Here is a 21,639-nt window from a genome sequence, read left to right on the forward strand (position 1 = left end):
TGGACTTTACCTCACAGAGATCTGCCCCTCCATCCATACGACTCGACAAGAGATTCTCTTGACTCGACCATCACTTTCCATCTCACCATCGAAACTACGCGCCACACGCAGTGAGGGAGGGGTGGGGGAAGCGGCAGCCAATCCTGTGTCGCGTCCGGTCAATCTCCACTAAACAATCACTTCCGGTCCCAAAACTCTTCTCATACCACTAGTCTCGCAGCGTCATCAAAAGACTGCGCACTTTCGATGTTCATTTCTTCTTGGTAGTGAAGGGAACCGGCTGCACGTTTTTGATACAGACGTTAAAATGTTCGGAGGATCCGCACCTATTTTGGTGCTTAGTACGTATTAATTTCGAGTTTATCTCAGCCTTTATGGTTATTTTCGTCGCTTTGCTAACATTGTTGAACTTTTTGTCTCATTCAGGCCAAAATACTAAGCGCGAGTCGGGCCGCAAAGTACAGCTGCAGAACATCAACGCGGGCAAGGTAATGAACTTCCGATGTTTTTTCTTATTTTTGGACCTAATTTTTACTTTCCGCAGTGAATTTTGCATTTCCCAGCCGTTTCCGAGATCTCGATTGGCTGTCGCACCCTTTCCTACACCTCTATTATTCTTTATGCAGTGTGCTTATCTTAGGTTAGGTTTTCTTTGTTCTTTTCCCTTTTTCGTCTTAGTGTTTCTGTTGCAAGTCTCTTACCCGTAATACCCGCCTAAGTAGAAGCTCAGCCGTGCTAAACTTTTTGAGATGAGTCTCCCTCCCCTATACAGTTGTTTTTATCTGTTGACAATCAATGAGCTACCTGATCACATGACATGACTCACTCATGTACTCCTTTTCAATGGAACTTCTGACCTCTCTTGATTGTCATAAACCGGCATCGATTTCTGCTTAAGCTAAGTCAGTTGAAATGAACAATTCTTCTTTCTGTGACAGGCAATCGCTGATGTCATTCGAACATGTCTTGGACCGCAAGCTATGTTGAAGATGTTGATGGACCCCATGGGCGGCATTGTCATGACCAACGATGGCAATGCAATTCTTCGGGAAATCACTGTTCAGCATCCTGCTGGCAAGTCGATGATTGAAATTGCTCGCACCCAGGATGAAGAGGCAAGTACAGTCTCCCAATAATTTGTGACAATAGATCTAAGATAATTTTCTTCATTGTGCAAATTTTATGCGGAGTTATTTTGATGATTCTCATATAGAAGCTGAGGGATTTTTCACGGCATTGATGATCTATTTATCATGTTAAACAATGAATTTTTTGTCTTATTCAGTATTTGTTTTATTCAATTACTTCTTGATTAATATTATTATTTAGACATTACTTATGTGAACTGCTTTGACAATTCTCAGCAGGGGCTTGAATCCTCAATTCTTTGTAGTCATGTTGGGATATCAGGATGTGAACTGATTAAAAATTCTTCAGGTGGTATATTTTAGTAAGAGCCTCTATGATGAAAATATTTAGCAGGTTAGAGGTCTGTTACATTTTTTGATGAACAGAATATTTTTCTGAGAGGATCAATGTATGCAGGTGTTGATATCTGATAAATTTACTGCATGGAATATCATGTGTAGTCTTAGTGATGATACAAATTTAGCAGGTTAGAGTGCTGCTACAATTTTTGATGATAACATTTTGTATCTGAAAGTTTTGGACCAGTATTAGGCCTTCATAGACTTCAATGTTTATTCATTTGGAACTGAATCTTTCGAATCTTTCGAATCTTTCGACACATTATCCACTGTGATACTTAAAATGATCCTAGAATCCTCAATACTTTGTGGAGATGTTGGGGTTTAAATAGAAGACTTAGCAGAAATTCTTCAGATGGTATATGTGTGTATGAACCTCTGTGATGACTCAAATTTAGCAGGTTAGAGGTCTGTCACAATTGTTGATGAACAGTTAATATTTTCTACCTGAGAGGTGCTATGTGAGCAGGAGGTGATATCTGCTAAATTTACTGCATGACATTTCTTGTACAGTCTTAGTGATGATACAAAACTTAGCAGGTTAGAGTTCTGTCACAATCTTTGATGACAACATTTTGTATCTGAAAGGTTGAGCCTGTGAATTAGATCTTTTTGGTCCTCAAATTTCTTTTTCATCCCGACACTGAATGTTTGGACTCTGTATCCACTGTGATTACTTTTTTTGAAACCTTGAATCCTCAATATTTTGTGTAGATGTTAGGGTATAAAGAGTAGAACTTAATGGGAATTCTCCAAGTGGTAATTATTTGTATGAGCCTCTGTGATGATTCAAATTTAGCAGGTTAGAGGTCTGTCACATTTTTTGATGAACAATTTTTTTTTTCTTCCTGAGAGGTGCTATGTGTGTAGGGGTTTATATCTGACAAGTTGCCCGAATGGAATTTCTTGGACAGTCTTAGTGATGATACAAACTTAGCAGGTTAGAGTTCTGTCACAATCATTGATGACAAAATATTGTATCTGAAAGGTTGAGCCAAAATATTATTTTTACGAGTTCTGTCACTATTTTTGATCTGTGATTTTTAGTGTGGTTTCCAGTTGTTTTCTTCTGTGGGTATACTGCAGTGTAATTATCTTGTTCTGTACTTATCTGACTTCAGGTTGGAGATGGCACCACCTCAGTTATCGTACTTGCAGGTGAGATGCTCAGTGTTGCTGAGCAGTTCCTTGAGCAGCAAATGCACCCAACTGTTATCATTCGCTCATACCGACAGGCCTTAGAAGACATGATCCGCATTCTGGAAGACAAAGTTAGGTGAGAACAGTTTCCTCCCTTATTTGCTCAATCTTGTAAAAATTTTCTTCTTGGCCTTTTCTTACTTTAGTTTTTCCCCTTCTCTGTTTTGTTTCAGCATTCAACTTGATGTAAATGACCGTCCTAAGCTCCTTGAGGTCATCAAGTCTTGTGTAGGAACTAAATTCATTGGTCGCTGGTCAGATATGGCCTGCTCTATTGCTCTCGATGCCGTTCAAACTGTTGCCCTTGATGAAAACGGTCGCAAGGAAATTGACATCAAGCGTTATGCTAAGGTGGAGAAGATCCCTGGTGGAAGCATGGAAGATTGCACAGTTCTCAGTGGTGTTATGGTTAACAAGGATGTCACTCATCCCAAAATGAAAAGATACATTGAAAAACCAAGAATTGTTTTACTGGATTGCTCTTTGGAGTACAAGAAGGGTGAAAGCCAGACTAACATTGAGATTATGAAAGAGGAAGACTTCACTCGAATTCTGCAGCTAGAAGAAGAATATATACAGAAGATTTGTGCTGACATTATTGCTGTTAAGCCTGATGTTGTTTTCACTGAAAAAGGCATCTCTGACTTAGCTCAACATTTCTTAATAAAGGTATGTTTTTAGTCTTTCACTGGCAGCCATCAATTAATTAATTGGATCATAATAATATTTATTGCCTTTCATTCAGGCTGGAATCTCTGCCGTTCGCCGAGTTCGCAAATCCGACAACAACCGTATTGCTCGTGCCTGTGGAGCTACCGTGGTGAACCGAACTGATGAGCTTAAGGAAGAAGATGTCGGTACAAAGGCTGGTCTTTTTGAAATCAAAAAGGTTTGTTGTTATTTTCCGAATTTTGGTGTGGTCACCTTTGTGAACGTGTACTTACAAAACCCGTTTCCTTGCAGATGGGTGATGAATATTTCTGCTATGTAACAGAATGTGAAAACCCTAAAGCTTGCACTATTTTGCTTAGAGGTGCAAGCAAAGATGTCTTGAATGAAACTGAGAGAAATTTGCAAGATGCTCTGCATGTGGCTCGTAACATCCTGATGGAGCCCAGGCTTGTGCCAGGAGGTGGTGCTGTGGAGATGGCTGTTTCTCAGGTATTTACATTCCCTTTTTATTATTGTTCACTGTGAAAGTGTTGCAAGGCCCAGTGCTAAATTTTTTGCTTTTGTAGGCTTTGGCAGAGAAAGGGAAGAGCATCCAGGGTGTTTCCCAGTGGCCGTACCGTGCTGTTGCCTCAGCTCTAGAGATCATCCCTCGTACCCTCACTCAAAACTGTGGAGCCAACACCATCCGAACTCTTACAGCGTTGCGAGCGAAACATGCTGCAGGCAAGTTCAGATTCTGAGCACGGTTTCATTCTCAAAATTGCTGTGCTTCTTTGTCAGTTACGTAAAAGTTCATTTCTCTTTTTAACAATTTGATTTTCTTGCAGGTGGAAGCACATGGGGTATCAATGGTGAAACTGGACAGCTTGTTGACATGAAGGAGCTTGGTGTGTGGGAGCCCTTGTCTGTCAAACTTCAGACTTACAAAACAGCTGTTGAGGTGAGTGTCTGACACCATGCCCTTATGTTATCCACTGTAACTAGTGGTGTGAAAAGTTGGTGAAATGATGACTTTTCCCCTTTATTGCAGACTGCCATCCTCCTCTTGAGGATCGATGACATTGTCTCCGGATCAAAGAAGAAGAAGGATGACGCTGGCGGTGCCGCCCCTATGCCTTCTGAAGAGGCCATGAAAGAATAATCAATAAATTTCGCTTTTGGCTGTCAGTGCCTTTTTGCTTAACTTCACTGTTCCACCAACATTTAATATTTTGCTATGGAGCAAGATTGTTACTACTTAATAATGCATTTCTGAACTTGTTCTTCTTCTAACAAATTTGTTAAGTTATGTTTATGATTTCACAAGTGTGCACTGCAAAGTAACATTGCATTGGTCTGTAATTTATTCATTACCTTATTATTGTTTGAGAGACAATCCCCAGTGTATTTGTGTCTGTGATTTATGTGCATTATGTCAGCTGTCATTTCTCATTTCTCATTCAAAATAAATTAAATATTTTTACCAAAACCTGCCTTAGCTGTGCTGTAGCACTTACCCGAGAATTCATACAACTGTTGATATTTGATCATAATTGTAATGTACTGGAGGGAGTATTTTTTATTAAATTTATTCATGCAAAACAATCTTTTGTCTCATTATTTGAGCAAACATTTCCATAGAAAATAGTACAAACTATTTTGGACAACAGTGCGCTGGTGGCGTTTGTTGCATTAGCTTCCTTGAAACTTGGGACCGGGACCCTTCAAAGAGAAAGAATGGGAGAAATGGTGTTTCCATCGTCAAATTGTGCCTGGGACAACGCGGAGGTCGGCAGACTGTCCATTTTCAACCGTGATTGCTAAAGCTCGTGCTGTGGATGCAGCGCGGAGTGTGGAAAGGGAAGTCCACCTTCCCGGCGCGAGCGTCAGAGTGGCTCCTTGATCTCGCTGGGTCCCGTACAGCGCGGCCTGGACTGATTCCGAACAGTAGTGGTTTCGTCGCTCTGTCTCACTCGCTCCCCCTGAGGCGCTCGGCAGGGGCAGGCAGGGGTGCGAGAGAGAGATCGTCACAACACTGCGAAATGGCGTGCAAAGAGGCTGTTGGGCTGTGTGTCGAGGCGCCGCCCTCCCCAGGCCTCCAAGCCGCGGCCTGCCGCCTCACTCCGAAGGCTCGTCTCGTCGCTCTGTCTCTCTCGCACCCCCACGGGACTACGGGACTCCCCGTGAGTGCGAGAGAGACAGAGCGAGCGATCCTTCGGCAGCAGGCGGCTGGCCACTTTCACTGTCTTGCAACTTGGCGCGCAACAGTCGCGCAATAAGTGTGCCACTCCAGAGGTCTTAGCGCTGGAGAGGCCTGCCATGCTGCCGTCTCCCTGGCGTCTCTCTAGGCTCTAGAGCGACTCGCCCGCCGTTCTGCCCGCGCCGTTTTCTGTCGCGGTGCCGCTCTGTCCAGTGGACCTGCGTCAGAGGAGTCACTTTCGTTTGGGCGGGCTGCGGGTCAGTCCTGCTGGTCGGGACCAGTCGTCTTTCTCACTCGCACTGCAGTCCTGGAGCGTGCGAGCGAGACGGCGTGACTCGCTCAAGCCGCACCGGTCGCCCGCGGCCCAGTACGGCCCAGTGTAGGAGACGCTGGAGCCACTGCAGCCACTGCAGCCTCCAGGACACACCACTGGAGTGACTCCAGCCTCTGCAGCGCCGAGTGCAGCGCAGCGGTGAGTTATCGTGTCATTGTCATTCGCCAATGTCCGCCTCTCAGTTTTCTCTTTTCCGCGTCAAAAAATTTTTGAACGCTTCTGAGGCCGTACTGCCCCCAGTCCGCCTCCCCTCCCGCAGCCAGGAACATGACCGCCGCGGACAGGACGGACAGGACTCTCATGGACGCGGTGCGCACGCGACAGCGGCGCCAGTGGACTGATTCCGATCGTCGTGTAAGTCGCTCTGTCTCTCTCGAACCCCTGCGGGAGAGACAGAGGACGACACCGTGTTCGATCACGGTCTCCGATTCCCCGCGACGGATAAGACGGCCGTGCTGCCGTGCTCGCCGCGCCGCGTGTGAGTCCGTCAGTGTTTTCCCGCCGCGTCGAATTTTAATCGGCGAGGCGAGCAACCCGGCCGGCGCCCCCGCGCGGGTTACCACGGGTTACCGCGGGTTACCGCGGGTTACACTTCCACGTGCGACAATGTGACCCCTGGAGCGAGTCGATTCCTCCCTCCTCATCTCAGTCTCGCGGGGAACTTTCCACGTTTTTGCCGCCAAAACGGGGGACCCGCTGGAGAAGGGGTCTCCGCGGTCTCCGGCCTTGCATCGCGCACCGCGCACCGCGCCGGAGTCGTGCAGAGTCGCGCGGCGGAGAGACATTGTCGTCGATTACGCCCCCCTCCCTCCCCCTCCCCCTGCCCCGGAGTGGGGCTCCAGGTGGAGGATGGCGAAGGATGCGAGGCGCACGAGTCGGCAGTGCCGCTCGGGACACTTGTAGTGGCGCAAGTTGCGAACGCGCACCGGTATGCACGCACTCTCACTCGCCGGCCTTGGGTTCAAATACCACCCTTTCCGACCAATTTTCGCCACGGATTTCTTTTCAAGTTTTGTTCTTTTTCTCAGACCATGAGTGCGGACGCTCTGACAAGACACGCCCTGCCGCCGCAGTCCATCGGCGGCAAACATGCAAGCAATGCTGCAGGTATGTTCGGATACCCGGGTTCAAATACCGGACCCTTCAAGTTTTTGTTGTTGTTTGGTGGTCACATTGGACTTCCCCGTGCAGAGGCGCCCCCCGCCGGCCCGGTGGTGCGCTGGGTGACGGGCGAGGCCCACCACCGCCTGCTGCGCGACTTCACGGGCGAGCGCACCGGCTTCGTGCGCGTGTCGGAGAAGGGCTACTTCCTGCCCAGCAAGTTCGCCACCGAGATGCCGCACTTCGTCAACTTTCAGCCGCGCGCCACCGACACCTGGGTCGTGACGTACCCGCGCTCCGGTACCACCTGGACGCAGGAGATGGTGTGGCTGCTGGCCAACGACATGGACTTCCAGACGGCCAAGTCCGTCGACCTCAACGAGCGCTTCCCCTTCTTCGAGTAAGTGTCTCCGTCTCTCTCGCACCCATAGGGGACGCCCCACGAGTGCGAGGGAGACAGAGCGACGAAAACGGCTCTCGGAATCAGTCTGCAGTCCAGGGAAGGGGTAGTGGGGTGATGACCCTCTGCTTGGGTACGAGATAGGCCGCCTGGCAGGTAGGCAAAAGGAACTGCTTTGCCCCTGTAAGTAGGCAAAAAGCCTAAAAAAAATCCTGGATCCGCACCTGGGTTGGAGGGGTGTTCGGTTCATGGCCCTGCACTGGAAATCTCCTCACAGGTTCAACTGCTTCATCCACGAGGACACGAAGAGGGAGTTCCTGGAGGAGAACGCCGGCGACCCCGAGATGCAGAAGGAGGTGCTGGCCATGGCGGTGCCCGGGTACCGCCTGCTCGCCGACATGAAGGGCCCGCGCTTCATCAAGACCCACCTGCCCTTCACGCTGCTGCCCAAGAACCTGCTCACCTGCGGCGCCAAGGTGGGGGAGTAACAACAACAGCAAAAACTAAAAATGCAAGGTGCTAAATTTCAATTTTTTTTTTTTTTAAATTAGGTGATCTACTTGGCGCGCAACCCGAAGGACGTGGCCGTGTCTTTCTTCCACATGAACCGCCTGATTCGCACCCAGGGCTACAACGGGGACTTCGAGACGTACTGGAACTACTTCCAGAACGACCTCCGTAAGTGTCCATCACTCCGGTTCGCTGTGCTTTCCCTTGGCCTTTTTTTTCCACCTCGGAACCGTGGTTGTGGTTTCAGACGCCTGGACCCCCTACTGGTCGCACTTGGAGGAGGGGTGGCAGCGACGCACGCATCCCAGGATGCTCTTCATGTTTTATGAAGAAATGAGTAGAGTAAGTCCCCTGCAACATAATATTAAAAGTTTAAAAATTTGTTCGTTGTTTTAACAAAATTAATTTTTTTGAAGGATACTCCGGCTGCTATTAGGAAGGTAGCCAGTTTCCTGGAGAAGGAGCCGACCGACGAGCAGGTGGCCAGCCTGGCGGATCACCTGGACATCGTCAACTTCAGGAAGAACCGCGCCGTCAACTCGCAGAGACTGTTCGAGCTGGGCATCATGCGCAAAGAGGAGGAGGGCTTCATCCGCAAAGGTATTGGAAAGAATAAGTTCGCTCGGTCCCTCTCGCACTCATACGGGACACCCCATGAGTGTGAGAGTGACAGGGCGACGAAAAGATTTTTCGGAATCAGCCTCCTGAATGTTTCCTTTGTGTAAAACACATTCTCCTCGTGTTTCAGGTGGCGTTGGCGGCTGGACAAACTACTTCACTCCGGAGCTAGAGGCGCAGGCGGACCGGTGGATCGCGGAGAACCTGGCCAAGACAGACATGCGTTTCCCGACCTTCCCAAGCTGACAACTTCTTTGTCATTCCCTAAAATAATTTCCTATGTAATTCCTAAGCAATACGTGTGTTATTTTCGTTGCGGAGAAATAAATCTTGTCCAAAAGTTACCAGCCTTGTCCGAATTCCCTCTCCCGGCTCAGAAACACGTCTCAGAAAGAAACGCCAGACGCACGCCTGCATTCCAATTCGAAAACTCTCAAACACGCGCCGCCGCAGTTTCTCATACCAGGCTAGCCTCGCTGCCGAACCGCAATGTGGCGCCGCTGCGCCTTGCTCCGCTCGCAGTGGCGCGGCGCGAGGACAAGGCGGTGTTGCTGCCGCTCCGCTTTGAAGAGCCGTAGGCATCCCGGTGCCGAGCCGAGCCGTGTCGCAAAGCCCCTTCCATTCCAACCTTTCGGCCTTGGAGGCGCGTTGTTCCGGCAGAGAGGAGCGGCAGTGAGCACTTGTGCAGTTATCTAACTTTTTCAAGGTACGTACCGCACCCTGGTGCCGCAGGGGTTGCTCATCGCCTCCCCCAGACCCAGGGCCGCAGTCCCTCACATAAAATGCGGCCGTTTTAGCCGAGTGTGCGAAATCGCGGCCGCTTTTCTGGCGAGTGCATCTCCGCCTCCACGTGGCGTTCTCAGCTTGGCGCGGTTATGGCTCGCCTAACGCCGCCGATGATGCTACCTTTTTGGCGGCGTAGTTGGGCTGCTCGGCCTGCCCCTGCCCGCGGCGGGCTCTGTTTGTCCGAATTGCGATTGTGCGGATTGTTTGGTAAACAACCCGGCTCGATTTGTATCCCGTGACGTCACCTGGCCCGTTTCTGGCTTCGCGTAGCTTAGCGTTGTCATGTGCCCACGCACGCTATCATCATTAACGGCTGTGCGGTGTCCGCCTTGAGTTCTTGGCGCCCTGCGAAGTATTTCTGCCACTTGGAGTTCATTAACTTGAGTTGCGGTGCCGCGGAACCGGGCCGCAAAATCCCGTATGTTGTAATTATCGATTTTGCCGGAGCGTGGTCAGTGCGTTTAGGCCTTTGCTTGTGCGGACGCCGTGCGAATGGGAATCATTAACACCGTGCATTTCCGAACGGGGTTTTGAGATTCTGCTTCCTCGCTCGCGCGTCGTTGGGGCTTGGCCCGGTTTGGGAGCCCTAACCTAGCTTTTTGTTTGTGTTCCGGTCTTAGGACCTAACCTGACGCGGCTCTTGTTTGTTCCAGCTCGCATCACCTGAGCTGAGCCACCATGAGCGGCTCCGTGTGTTACAAGTGCAACGAGCCGGGACACTACGCCCGTGAGTGCCAGGTCGGCGGCGGCGGTGGCGGCTACGGCAGCCGCGGAGGCGGTGGTGGCAGCGGCGGCGGCCGGGACAAGTGCTACAAGTGCAACAGATTCGGCCACTTCGCCCGTGAATGCAAGGAAGACCAGGTCGGTGTATGTGACGCTTCTTTTTTTTCTCCTCCTGCTTTATTCTTTCAATCGTTATATTTAAATTATTTGCCTGTACTTATGCACATCTGTTTTGTCTAATTTTTAGGACCGCTGCTACCGCTGCAATGGTGTAGGTCACATTGCTCGTGACTGCAACCAGAGCCCGAACGAGCCTTCCTGCTACAACTGCAGCAAGACCGGGCACATCTCTCGTGACTGCCCTGAGCAGCGTGATGGTGGATACGGAGGCGGCGGCCGCTCCAGCATGTCTTGCTACAACTGCAACAAGAGCGGGCACATGGCAAGAGATTGCCCGGAGGGGTCTGTCAAGTCGTGCTATTCATGCGGGAAGACTGGTCACATCAGCCGAGAGTGTGACAAGGAATCTCGTTAAACGATATTCCTCATCATTCCATCTGCATCTTAAATGAACATTTCATTTGGCTTTAATTTTTTTCCATTCACTGTTATAACATAATGGATCCAGCATGCCATGGTGCGAGTTTTATGTTTATTTTGTTTTTGTGCAATTACTGGGCCCAATCAGATGGGTTTGGAACCTTGCCACTTAATGTTGAGAATGTCGTCGAATTTGGGAGTTTTAAAGACTTTCATGACATCTGGGATGAATAGAAGACTTAAAGACTGTACAATCCTTAAACTAAGCTCAGCGGTGTGGAATGAGTGATTGTGTTTCTCTGGTCTTGTTGGAATGGTTAATATGTATGGTTGTCCTGTGACGACCCACAAATTATGAAATTGAGGGGCAGGAGGAAATAAAGTTAAATGTGGACTACTTCTTATTTTTATGTGCAGTTCTTTATCAAACATCAAATCCTTATACATTAATTTTCAGTAGATCATTACTGGTATTAACTTCATAATATGCAATACATTCTTTTGTCAGCTACTTATGGTCTGTAGACTGCACTTGAGACATAATGAGAAACCAAAATTTGTCTGATCTGTTGAACCAGTTGAGTTAATTGATTTGCATTACTCTGCTACTTTTTAACTGATCTTGAAGTGTTGCTGCCCAGGAAATTAACTTAGATGGCAATCCTCCAGAATGAATTTTCTCAGTATAAAAGTACAAATCCATATTTGACGATGGGCTGAGGAGGAACTGGATAACTTCAGGTCTTACTTGAATCTTCTATTAATGTTGACGCTGCTTTGAAGGATAAAATGCCAGTTCCTGGCATCTCTTCTTGACTTTAGATTAAAGATCAGTTCTGAATTGAACTCATTAAGTGAAAATATCTATTGTGTCAATATTGGTTGCAGTCAAAAAATAGTTTCTCTGAAATCTGTAGGAAACTTTGCTGGATGTATGCAAATGCCATTTTTTATGAGTTGGTGTTGTGCTTACTAAATGCTCTCTCTTGGTGCGAATAAGGCTTTTTGCCCAAGTCTGTTAAAACTTAGACTTGCTATGTCTTTCTTAACAGAAAATAGTGGAGCCTCTCAATCCCTCTGAAATTAAGAGAAACCTGAGCATTTCTGGTACTACCATATCAAACTACCCATGTCAAGAGAATCCCATTTATTTCATGCACCAGAATTTTCACATGCAGATACAAAACTGCTGCGGTATGACCAAAGCTTCTAGCAAAGTGCTCCAAGGTGAGGCCTTTATGGGACGTGCCTGTAAGGAGAAGTGTATTGCGCCTCTTGAGATCACCTCTCAAATCCGTACTCACACTAAACCCGAACGTCGTTGGAAGGATTCCAGTGGCTCGGTTGGTAGAAGTGATAGTTGCCACGAGAACCACCCGGGTTCGCATCCCAGGCAGGTTCATCTTTTCTGCAGTTCAGCCCTCATGTCACGTGTCGAATGGGTGGCCTACCCTCGAGGCGCCCTCGAGGAGACGTCTTCCCTGTGACGTCGAAGCGGTGGTCTACCTACCGGGCGCTGTCCACAGAAGAGACCTTCCCATTCCCCCCGCCCACTCCTTTTTTTTCTAGAGAGATGTGGCTATGCAGGTGAATAAGTCTTTAATGGGATTAAAGGTATAGTTTTTTGATCTATTTCTTCAGCTTAATTTTTTTAATCTGGTTCAGGTGTGATCATTGCTATTTTAATGTCAGGTTTCTGAATGGGTGGTTTTAATAAATATCAGAGTTACATTAAGAACGGGTTTATTTTTCTTATGTACGGCAGATCGAGCACAGGATAGGGCAACACAAACGTCACATACACACTCAATAGTTATGGAGTATGCAAAATTAAATCAATGAAAAAGACACAAACAGTACGTTCACAAGAAGAGAGGATGCTTTGCCTCGCTCAACTTAAAAGCAATCAGGTAAGACTCAATCAGCTCATATGTCACTTTTTAATAATCCCCTACCTAACACAGTTAAGCTACTGCAACGCAAGTGTTTTAACTACATTTGACTACGGCGGGTTTTAAAGGGTTATTTATCACACCACACTTTGTTCTACTGTAACAATGAAGGCCAGTTAAGCCAACTTTGATGTTTTCCAACCACGTAAATAACTATAGACCATTCAGTTCTTGGTGGGGTTTCTTTGAAAATGGCAAGTTATGTAACACATTGATTGCAAGCACCACCAAGGAGTAGGCTGGCAATTAAACAGTTCTTCTGACTATACAGTTCTGTCAATGGCCACTGGCTGTTATTTTTTTACATTTTGGCAAACGTCCTCCATTAGCAGGACTATTACTGTGTAAAACAAGAGCAAATACAAACAACTCAGCGTAGTTAGGTTTGAGGAAATGTCACATTGGGACTCTGTTTTGAAGGGATAGATCAGAATATATTAAAATGATTCACTTTTCAACATTCTCAAACAAGCAGAGCTAACGAATTAGTACAATCATCATTACAAACTAGTGAAATAATACAGTAATTGTTAACACGAAGCGTTCTGTTAAATCAGTGGATGATCCCTTAATGAAACAGAAAAACCATGAAATAAGAATGATGATCATCTTAATACATTACATACAAGGTAGATTTATACATTATATGACAAAATGTATTAACAAAAGAGTTAAAAAATAGATATCAGGTTTCATAGAGATGATCCCTGTAAGGTCAGGGAACAAGGATGAGAGAAATTCTACAAAGAAAACCTGTGGACTCATCGCATTGATGCTTGATGATATCTACATTGACACAGTTGTTCGTATATATTGGCAACGGCAAAATGACTTATGAGTTGTCGCCACGGGTTGGGTGGCAGGTTGAACCCTGCTTGTACTTAAAGGGCACAGTTTTTATTTTGTAAGGGTTCCCTCAATTAATAATTAAGCTTAACTTAAAATTAGAAATCCAGACACGACCAGCGTTCTGATTCTGATTCCGCAACACAATATATTTTACTCTCAGCATAATGTTCCGATCACAGGATGTTTCGTTTCTCACAGCAAGCTAAGAGCACATTTCATGGACTGAGGGTGTGGGAACAATGGTGCATGCAAACTATAAAAATAATGAAACAAAAAAAATAACGAAAAAGACAAAAAAAAAAGACAGGAGAACATCAAGCCCGACCAATTTACAGAATGTCACACTGAAAGATTGAAGTCAACGTGTGGGGTCTAAGTCTTCACAGGTGTGGAGTCATTTTGTTAAAAACAGTGGCTGTCATTCTACATGAACGTTAACTTCAAAAGTTCATACGAGGCCCTCCGTGGCCGGGCATATTCAACACACAGCACACAACTGAGCCCCAACAGCACACCTACTTCAAAATGTAAGAAAATATCACAAGGCTTGCCCAACTCAACAGAAGGGGAGAAAAGGAAAAAATAGAGAAAAATAAATAAACAATAATAAATAAGTTTTTGGAACCATGATAAAAGATGAGAAAGAAAACAATTGTGATGTATTGCTGGGGAGGCTCACAAGTGGCTCACGGTGGCTCGCACGCATGTTGCGGTCAGCAAGAAAGATCGGACGGCCAGCATCCAGTATCTCTATACACTAATCAGTTCTCTGTACATCACTCACAAACTAAATAAATTATCAAATGAATCGACAACAGTACAAAAGAAAAGAATAAAATTATTAAACAACATTGGCTGATAAATATGAAAAAAAATCAAAGGTACACAAAATGTTGTGCAATCAATTTAAAGACAAAGAAAATGCAAAGGAAGTTTCATGTGCTCTTTACAAAATAATATCCGTTTTGATCCAAAATCACATACATGAAGACACGTTGAAAGACTACACAAATTTCCATACAGCTGTAACAAGGCATTGTACTCTGCGGCAAATACTAACCATATGCTTTCATCACCATATTACTCCTCACTCATGCTACTGAATGAAGCTTTCTAAAACACAAGGACTTTGGTAAATTTATTGACAATTTTTTTTAATTTGCCAAATTGTTTCAGAAAGGGGGTGTGTGTGGCTTCTTTGTTCTGTTTTTACATTTCCAAATGTAAAAAAAAAGTGAGTATTCATTCTAGGAGCGGAAAACCACATTTGATATGTTTCATGTGTTATTTCTTAACAAAACATATATTTTAGGTATAATAAATATATATGCTATGCACATGTAAATAATGGCAAGATGTAATTTTGCAGTTCTTGTAGTAATAACCATAATGATAACCATAAGACAATAACCATAATAATAAAAAGCCACTTGAATAAATACTGGAGACGCTTCGGAGAGTTGTGGGTGTAGGAGGGTCGGTCACTCCACTCAGAACCAAACTCTCGTGTCTACCCTGATCGTCCAACAGTACGGTACTATCAAAGCAACAATATTATTATCGTCATCTATTTGGGCAAGGAGTTCCAAAACTTAATTAAAGCACACATTCTAAGTTCCGCACGAGATCTCCATTCACTGCCATTGCTTCAGCATAGATTGATGCTCTAATCGGTACACTTAACAAATATGTATAGGGTTTGTTCGTAAAGAGAACAATATCTTTTGTTCATTTCTAATCAGATTGCAAATGTTTTTCAAGGCCAGGTCACTATAAAGGTAGAGGGAAGAGGACCACAGAGAAACAGGTAGAGGAGAATAACACTAGTGAGTCGGGGACTCTCACATCTCATAAACACTAACGCTATTTCTTTGACTAGCTCATTCGATTCCAAGATCAGCTGACAACAGACACAGAGTTCTTCTGGACACATCACAAAACGGCAGGGACCGCGAATCACATTCGTAGAATAATATCTAGCGTCAGTACACAAACGATTCGTCAGCACAAAGAATAAAATCAAATCTTGAAATGTACAGAAAGTCAAGAAAAGTCACTATTTTTTAGAGATTTGTTTTCGAAAAATTCCAGTTGCCTAATCGCGAAGTAAAGACCTGTCAGAAACAAAGTGGCATAAGCCAAGCGTGTTCCCCGTGTCCGTCCATCCTCACCCCATGACGTCATTGGACGGCCATTGGCGATGGCCATTGGCGATGGCCATTGGCGATGGCCATTGGCGATGGTGCTCACTTGGAGGCGCGCCACCACAGCTGGACCTTCTCATGCAGTTTCTTACACAGGCCCACGATTCTCCGTCACATGCCTGCCGCGCTGCTGGGGTCCCCCGAGGGGTCCCCTGAGGGGTCCTCCAGGGGGTCGTCGCTGCCTTGACTGCCACCGGCAGCCTCTTCCTCCTGCTCCTCGTCGCCGTCGCCTTCTTCCAACGTAACCTGGAAGCGGATTCGGTCTTGGCGAGACACTCCACCACAGTCGTCTGCCTCGCCTCTCTCAGACCCGCCAGACCCGCCCTCCTGCAGAGCCAAAGACACGCCGACCGGTCAGGGGGGACGCCGCGAACACCGCCAAAGCCAAAGTCTCATCGTGGACGTCACGTCATGGACGTCGAGCCAACAAGGCCCTTCGCCCTACAGGGCGCACAGGGCCAGGGCCTCTGGACCAGGGCCTCTGGACCAGGGCCTCTACACAGCGGCCTACGCCTTCTAAGGGAGCCATCACTACTCGAGAAAGATGCGTATGCAGGTTACTTATGCGAAGCTTTCTTTGAGTAGAGTGGACGCTTCTTAAGGAAGCTGTATGTGCTTTTCAAGTGGAATGACAACGACCCCGGGGAGCGCTAAACCTACTTGGGCCGGTATGTACACGGGGCGACGGGGCGGTCTAGGGGCGGTCATGCGATGGTGACCACGGGGCGGACCTAGGGGGCAGGGGGCTGGACGGGGCGGCTCGCGGAGGGGCCGAGGACGGTGCCTCGAGGGCTTGGGTCACGTCACATGCAGAATTTCCACAGGGCGTGTTCAATAGTGTTCACGAGCCGCTATGCGGTGGAAACGGTCAACTGGCGGTCGGTTCACGAAGGTTGCCGAAGGTTCACGCAGGGTGGGCATTCCCTCTAGGAGTTACCAGGGCGGGCGGGTGTAGAGAGTCAAGCGCAGACAATTGAAACCAGTGGGCATGCTACTGGTTCTTAATTTCAAAGTACCGTAAAGTAAATAAATCGAAAAAGAAAATGGAAAGGGGTCAGGAATGGTCGATTCTCTTGAAATAGATAAAAGTTGAAAGGGCCGTGGTACGCGCCAACTAACGGGCAAGTTAGAGGAATCTACGAGGGCGTGCAAAATGGGACGAGCACGTCTAAACGAGTGCAGGACGCTCCCTGTGAGTGAGCATCTGGATGTGGGACGCATTGGGTCGCAACGGCTTGGAGACGGAGCAGCCAGCGGCACGCGCGGCAAGGCACAGAGCGCCTGGGAGGCAGGCAGCACATCGTGACTGGAGCACGAAGGGCTGCCTGCCTCCCAGGCGCCCGGCTGCGCCCGGCCCGGCTGCCCCTGGCAAGGACTCCGTAGCCAAGGGTTGCTTCCTAAGGGGGGCATGCCTCGAACTACCCACTACAGCACAGTCTAGAGGGAGGCGCCCAGCATGCCTATCAAATACTTCAAGAATGAGTTTCCCAAGTACCTGGTGGGAACAGTCTCTTACAAATGTTTTGACTTTGTGACACTAAAATCAAATACTAAAGCGATGTGATTCGTGATTGAAATTTTGCAATGGCAAGTATTTTCTGCAGAGGTTTCATTGCATTACACTACAAATATGATATACTTCAAAAGATTTTGTAAAGGTACAACAATACTACAGTCTTTGTAAAGCAAAACTAAATTCAGTTAGAGAATCGACTAGGAAATAGAACCACTTTGCATTGTTTTAAAAACGTACCTTGTCTCCGGACGGAGGGCTGGGTGGGATCATACTCTGATACCAATCCCTGTTCTGCTCAAGCATGTCCAAAATGTCTTGGGCATCAGGATGCACAAGGTCAGCCCAAGTTTCCCACAGCGGATGTACGATATAGTCGATAAAGCCAACCTGTAAAGTACGTTTGCACCATGTTAGTCCAGGATCGACATGCGCGGTCGGCTGCCTTTTGAAGAGGCAACCCACGCCACGTTTGTGCCGGGTTTCACATGGGAAGCCTATTCGCCAGGGGTCCGAGTCCCTCGCATTCTTTTCCCAGACAACGAGCACTTTTAGAAAAACGTAGTTTTATTACCTGTGACTTTTCGATAGTGGCCGAATGCCTATCGCACATAGGGCTGATGTCCAGGTTCTGTTCACGCTCGCGGTCACCCTGCTGGAAGAATTCCTCCATGAGCAGGGTGACCCACCGCTTGTACAGGGGCAGTGGCTTGGTGGGGTTGGACAGATCGGCGCAGTGGACAAGGTTTTCGAGGACCTAAAAAAAACACACACACAAAAAAAAACCGGTGGAAACGTTAGTCAGGTTGTCCAACACAGCACCAAAAGCAACTCCCTCCGTGAAGGCCCACCTGTATCCGGTCTGTGTAGTTATCTAAGAGCAGCACCCCGGACCCTGCCACCTTTTTGGTTTCAACCATGGTTTTGAGATCGGCCAAAAGACTCATGTGTTTTGACATATCAGTTGATAATACCTGGGGAAAATAAAAACAGAGTCAAGAGACCGCTCGTGCGACGAGTAGTACAATTTAAATCCAAATGCATCGAATACCCACCATATCTATGACCATTTTTCGGAGAGTTTGTCTCTGTTTGCGACTTAGACCTGTGAAAATGTCACATCCTTCGTTCTGAAGAAGTTTAAATGCTACAGCCAAGTGGTGGTTTTCTAGGACAGACTCGTCATTGTACATGAGTGCAAGCTCAGAGCCTGGAAAGAAGAGGGAAAGGCGACATTAATTATTTTGTAAATATTTAAAAGAAAAATAAACTTTTAAGAAAATGAAAAAGTGGTGTTGGCGCACTTACTTGAGTTGATAAGGAACTGATTGGTGAGACCCGGGTGATCCACGTCGTGGATGGTGGCCGCAAAGAGGGCTGCCATGATCTCCAGAGGGGTGAACACCGACTGAAGGAAAAGAAACGAGTCGTGGAAAACAAAACAATTTGGAGGAATAAAAATGATATGTGATTTTGGGCACTGTACCTCTAGAGCGGGGGTGTTGAGCAAGACGTTTGTTGACTGGGTCACGTCGGCCGCGTGCGTGGAGTTGTGGAAAGGATTATCCTTTACGTAGTGATCCTCCAAGGTCATCATGAAGGTGACGAAAGTCTTGGGAGGTATCGAGAAAGTCTTGAGGAGGTCGCGGGCCTGCAAACAGAGAAAAGGGCCAACAAGTGACTCTCGTGTTCACTCGAAAGGATCGTCGAACTCGGTGGGGGAAGGGCACATACCGAGAACACGGAGTAGGCTACCGCAGTGAGCGGCCTGTTGCCGGATACGTCTGCGATTCTGAAGATGTCGATACCCCATGTGTCTATTTGGCTCAGACTCTGCAAGGGAGAAAACGCAACAGGGGGTCATTCCAGCAATTCCAGCGCCGTGCGTGCGCAAAACAATGAGCAGTTGCAGGGCAATGAAAGAGTGTCATCAGCGGAGAGAGCATGATGCAACGGAACGCCCGCGAACATGAGACTACGACCAACTCTAGAAGTCTCTAGTGGGCGGGGTATTTCCACGCCACTTTCTTCATCCCCCCCAAATAAAATGACTTCTTAGATTAAAAAATTTCTATTTTTTTTAAGAAAAATTTTCTATAGCCAAACTTTTTTCTTCTTTAAAAAACTTTTCTTGTATCAAGATTTTTTTCTTTAAAATAACCAAGAAAAGAAAAAAACCAAGAAACTTTTTTTTGTGTGCTCAACTTAGATATCTCTTTGAAACGTGCTTCCGGTACATACCGAAGCACTTTTCAAAAAGACAGTGTACTCTACCTGTCCCAGCTCCTCCTCGAAGGCGGTCTCCACGCCGTGCGTGGGCACCCGCTCCCCCGTGAACGAGTTGGTGTGGCACAGGGCGCGCTTGACGCCCTGGATCTGCGACATGGTGCCGCTGGTGGTGCGGGTGACATCCTTCTTCTTGGCGGGCCGGCTGTCCGTCGTGTCCTCGATCCGCAGCGACGGCAGGTCCAGCTCCTGCTGCTTGTCTGTCAACAGAAAGATAGAGGGGGTCAGCCGTCGCGTCGCTCTGCAGCCAACCATCGCACAGTGGGCTAGAAGACCGGCGCAGGCGGTCGAAATACCGGACGCGTTTTGAGCTCCAGAGTGGCTAAATGGAACTCGAACCGAACGTGGGACCCCACCAATGGATTCCTCGTTCAGAGAGCAATCCATTGGCGAGGTCACACGCTCGGTTCGAGTCCTGTTTGGCGACCCTGCAGCTCAAACCGCGTCTAGAATTGTGGCTGCCTTCAACGCAGCGGAGTCTCTCCACGACGAAACGCCTCCATTTACTTTGGCGGGGAAAGTCCATGTTGGACCGCTACCAGGTCGTCATTTTGGCAGCAACTCGGCCGAGCGAGACTCAGTGCGACGTCGCCGTGTTTCGGCCAAACTATTGCGGTTGCCGTCTTGCTGCTCTCGCCGCCGCCGAAGTGACTGTCTGGTGGCCGCGGGCGTCGCCGGGGCGTCGCCGGGGCGTCGCCGGGGCGTCGCGGTCGACCCCACGCGGGTGCTCTTCCTTCTTCCCGCGATAAGCAAACTGGTTTCCACGCCACTGCAGGACGTCGGCGACGTGCCTGGCCTGCCTGCCGGCCGCGGGGGCGTCGCGGCGTCGTTTGGGAAGCCCCGAATGAAAGACCGCGCGCACTCGCCGAAAAAGAAAAAGAATCCTCGCGGAAATTCACAGTTTGATAAATCTACAACGGCAGTCGTGATGTTGGGCTCGTGGTGCGAATCAACAGGCTAGACAGAGATGGACAATGTGCTCGGAAAAGACACGGCCGGAACAACAGCGACTCTCGCTTTCTCTCTCTCTCCCTCCCCCGCGGTTCGGCTTTCTACTCCATTTTGCCCCGTCCCATTTGGCCGCGTCGTTTGGGACGACCTTTCGTGAAGTGTCAGGAGGGAGTCTGTGTTTACCGCGGTCATGTCCCATTGCGGTCAGCGGGCAAGGCAGGGCAAGGCTCGACCCGTCCGGCTCGGCTCGGCAGGGCCCGGCTCGGCTCGGCCCGGCTCGGCAGGGCCCGCTCGGCTCGCCGCGACTCCCAGCCTCGTGGGGTGAGCTACCCCCGACGGGGAGGGGTTGGCCCTGGAGGGGGTGGGGACCTTCATCCCCCACCCTACCCTCGTGACGTCAACGCTGACCTGGAGCGTGCTGGCGGCAGGGGCGGGCAGGGGGGTGGAGGCGGCGGAAGGGGAGGGGGGGGGGAGTGGGTGGCTAGGGAGACGGCAGGGTCCTGGCGGAGTCTGGAAGAGGAGTATCCTTCGCACACACACTGTGTATTTCACGTCTCCACGCACACAACTCTATTCGCCCAAAGATTTTTTCTTAAAATTTATTTTATAAGGAAAGGGGAAAGAAAGTTGGTCGTAGCTGGGAAGGCCAGGCCGCCAGGCCGCCAGGCTCAAGGTTCCCAAATCCCGCGGGGGCGGATTCGCAACAAGCATTGGAAGTGTGCAGCCAGCTCGCGAGTTGGGGCTGCAGAAACGGTTTCGTCGCTCTGTCTCTCTCGCACCTTTAGGTGCCTTTAGGCGACGCCCCATGAGTGCGAGAGAGGCAGAGCGACGAAAACGACTCTCGGCCTGCTGGAAACTTGAAAGGAGGGCGAAGAGGGGCGAAGAGGGGGAGAACAGGAAGGAAGAGGGACAGAGACAACCATAATCACAGCGAAAAGGGCGAACCGCACCGCGGCGGTTCCCTTCGGGTTCCCTTCGGGTTCCCTTCGGTCCCTTCGACAGGCCATTAAAGCCCTCTGCCACGCGAGGGAAGGCAGAGAGACCTCCAAGGGCTCAAATTGATATCGAAGTCGTCTCCACGCAAACAGCGAGGCAGCCGGAAACAGAGACACCGACGAGAATCGGTCGTTTTGGAACGTGTGCGCGCGACGCGCTCGGCACGAAAAAGGCCCCAACCAGCGGACCGATTCTGAGAGTCGTTCTCGTCGCTCTGTCTCTCTCGCACTCATGGGGCGAGAGAGACAGAGCGACGAGAACGACATTCGGAATCAGTCTTCTGGACCCCGACCGAGTCTCTCGATTCCCCACCATTCCACCGGCATACGTTTTCCCAA

At 48.5% G+C, this 21,639-nt stretch overlaps 4 protein-coding genes across 19 annotated transcripts in view; 3 read left to right on the forward strand and 1 right to left on the reverse strand.

Moving 5' to 3' along the window:
- The first annotated feature begins 184 nt into the window (after positions 1-184).
- On the forward strand, positions 185-4,943 carry LOC117645087 (T-complex protein 1 subunit gamma). The gene is made up of 10 exons (XM_034385006.1): positions 185-341; positions 427-488; positions 939-1,115; positions 2,609-2,763; positions 2,861-3,356; positions 3,433-3,576; positions 3,651-3,848; positions 3,926-4,082; positions 4,187-4,299; positions 4,390-4,943. The coding sequence occupies exons 1-10, from the start codon at positions 308-310 to the stop codon at positions 4,498-4,500; spliced, it is 1,647 nt and encodes a 548-aa protein (XP_034240897.1). The 5' UTR covers positions 185-307; the 3' UTR covers positions 4,501-4,943.
- A 728-nt stretch (positions 4,944-5,671) lies between these two features.
- LOC117644533 (sulfotransferase family cytosolic 1B member 1) lies at positions 5,672-8,845 on the forward strand. 3 transcript variants are annotated; one of them, XM_034384081.1, is made up of 8 exons: positions 5,672-6,010; positions 6,901-6,979; positions 7,064-7,373; positions 7,651-7,849; positions 7,925-8,051; positions 8,131-8,225; positions 8,300-8,483; positions 8,632-8,845. In XM_034384081.1, the coding sequence occupies exons 2-8, from the start codon at positions 6,904-6,906 to the stop codon at positions 8,745-8,747; spliced, it is 1,107 nt and encodes a 368-aa protein (XP_034239972.1). In that variant the 5' UTR covers positions 5,672-6,010; positions 6,901-6,903; the 3' UTR covers positions 8,748-8,845. The 3 variants fall into 3 exon arrangements, with proteins under 3 accessions (XP_034239972.1, XP_034239970.1, XP_034239971.1); XM_034384079.1 differs by lacking the exon at positions 5,672-6,010 and adding an exon at positions 6,634-6,800; XM_034384080.1 differs by lacking the exon at positions 5,672-6,010 and having other exon boundaries at positions 6,634-6,979.
- A 204-nt stretch (positions 8,846-9,049) lies between these two features.
- LOC117645122 (CCHC-type zinc finger protein CG3800-like) lies at positions 9,050-10,954 on the forward strand. 3 transcript variants are annotated; one of them, XM_034385055.1, is made up of 3 exons: positions 9,050-9,207; positions 9,941-10,154; positions 10,258-10,954. In XM_034385055.1, the coding sequence occupies exons 2-3, from the start codon at positions 9,966-9,968 to the stop codon at positions 10,543-10,545; spliced, it is 477 nt and encodes a 158-aa protein (XP_034240946.1). In that variant the 5' UTR covers positions 9,050-9,207; positions 9,941-9,965; the 3' UTR covers positions 10,546-10,954. The 3 variants fall into 3 exon arrangements, with proteins under 3 accessions (XP_034240946.1, XP_034240948.1, XP_034240947.1); XM_034385057.1 differs by having other exon boundaries at positions 9,941-10,148; XM_034385056.1 differs by lacking the exon at positions 9,050-9,207 and adding an exon at positions 9,686-9,705.
- A 1,322-nt stretch (positions 10,955-12,276) lies between these two features.
- The window catches only part of LOC117645120 (cAMP-specific 3',5'-cyclic phosphodiesterase), a 287,146-nt gene continuing 277,783 nt past the window's right edge, over positions 12,277-21,639 (reverse strand). For 9 of the 12 annotated variants that reach the window (XM_034385049.1, XM_034385048.1, XM_034385046.1 and 6 more), the window contains 9 exons: positions 19,343-19,554; positions 18,803-18,901; positions 18,555-18,719; positions 18,377-18,476; positions 18,124-18,278; positions 17,920-18,042; positions 17,643-17,825; positions 17,309-17,458; positions 12,277-15,882 (listed from right to left, as the gene is read on the reverse strand). In XM_034385049.1, coding sequence (XP_034240940.1) covers positions 15,667-15,882; positions 17,309-17,458; positions 17,643-17,825; positions 17,920-18,042; positions 18,124-18,278; positions 18,377-18,476; positions 18,555-18,719; positions 18,803-18,901; positions 19,343-19,554 — 1,403 coding nt within the window. In that variant the 3' untranslated portion in view covers positions 12,277-15,666. The remainder of the gene's footprint in view (positions 15,883-17,308; positions 17,459-17,642; positions 17,826-17,919; positions 18,043-18,123; positions 18,279-18,376; positions 18,477-18,554; positions 18,720-18,802; positions 18,902-19,342; positions 19,555-21,639) is intronic. The other 3 variants (XM_034385045.1, XM_034385041.1, XM_034385051.1) reach the window with 2 other exon arrangements.

This window comes from Thrips palmi, unplaced genomic scaffold (genome assembly GCF_012932325.1).
Source record: "Thrips palmi isolate BJ-2018 unplaced genomic scaffold, TpBJ-2018v1 HiC_scaffold_18, whole genome shotgun sequence".
NCBI lineage: Eukaryota > Metazoa > Arthropoda > Insecta > Thysanoptera > Thripidae > Thrips > Thrips palmi.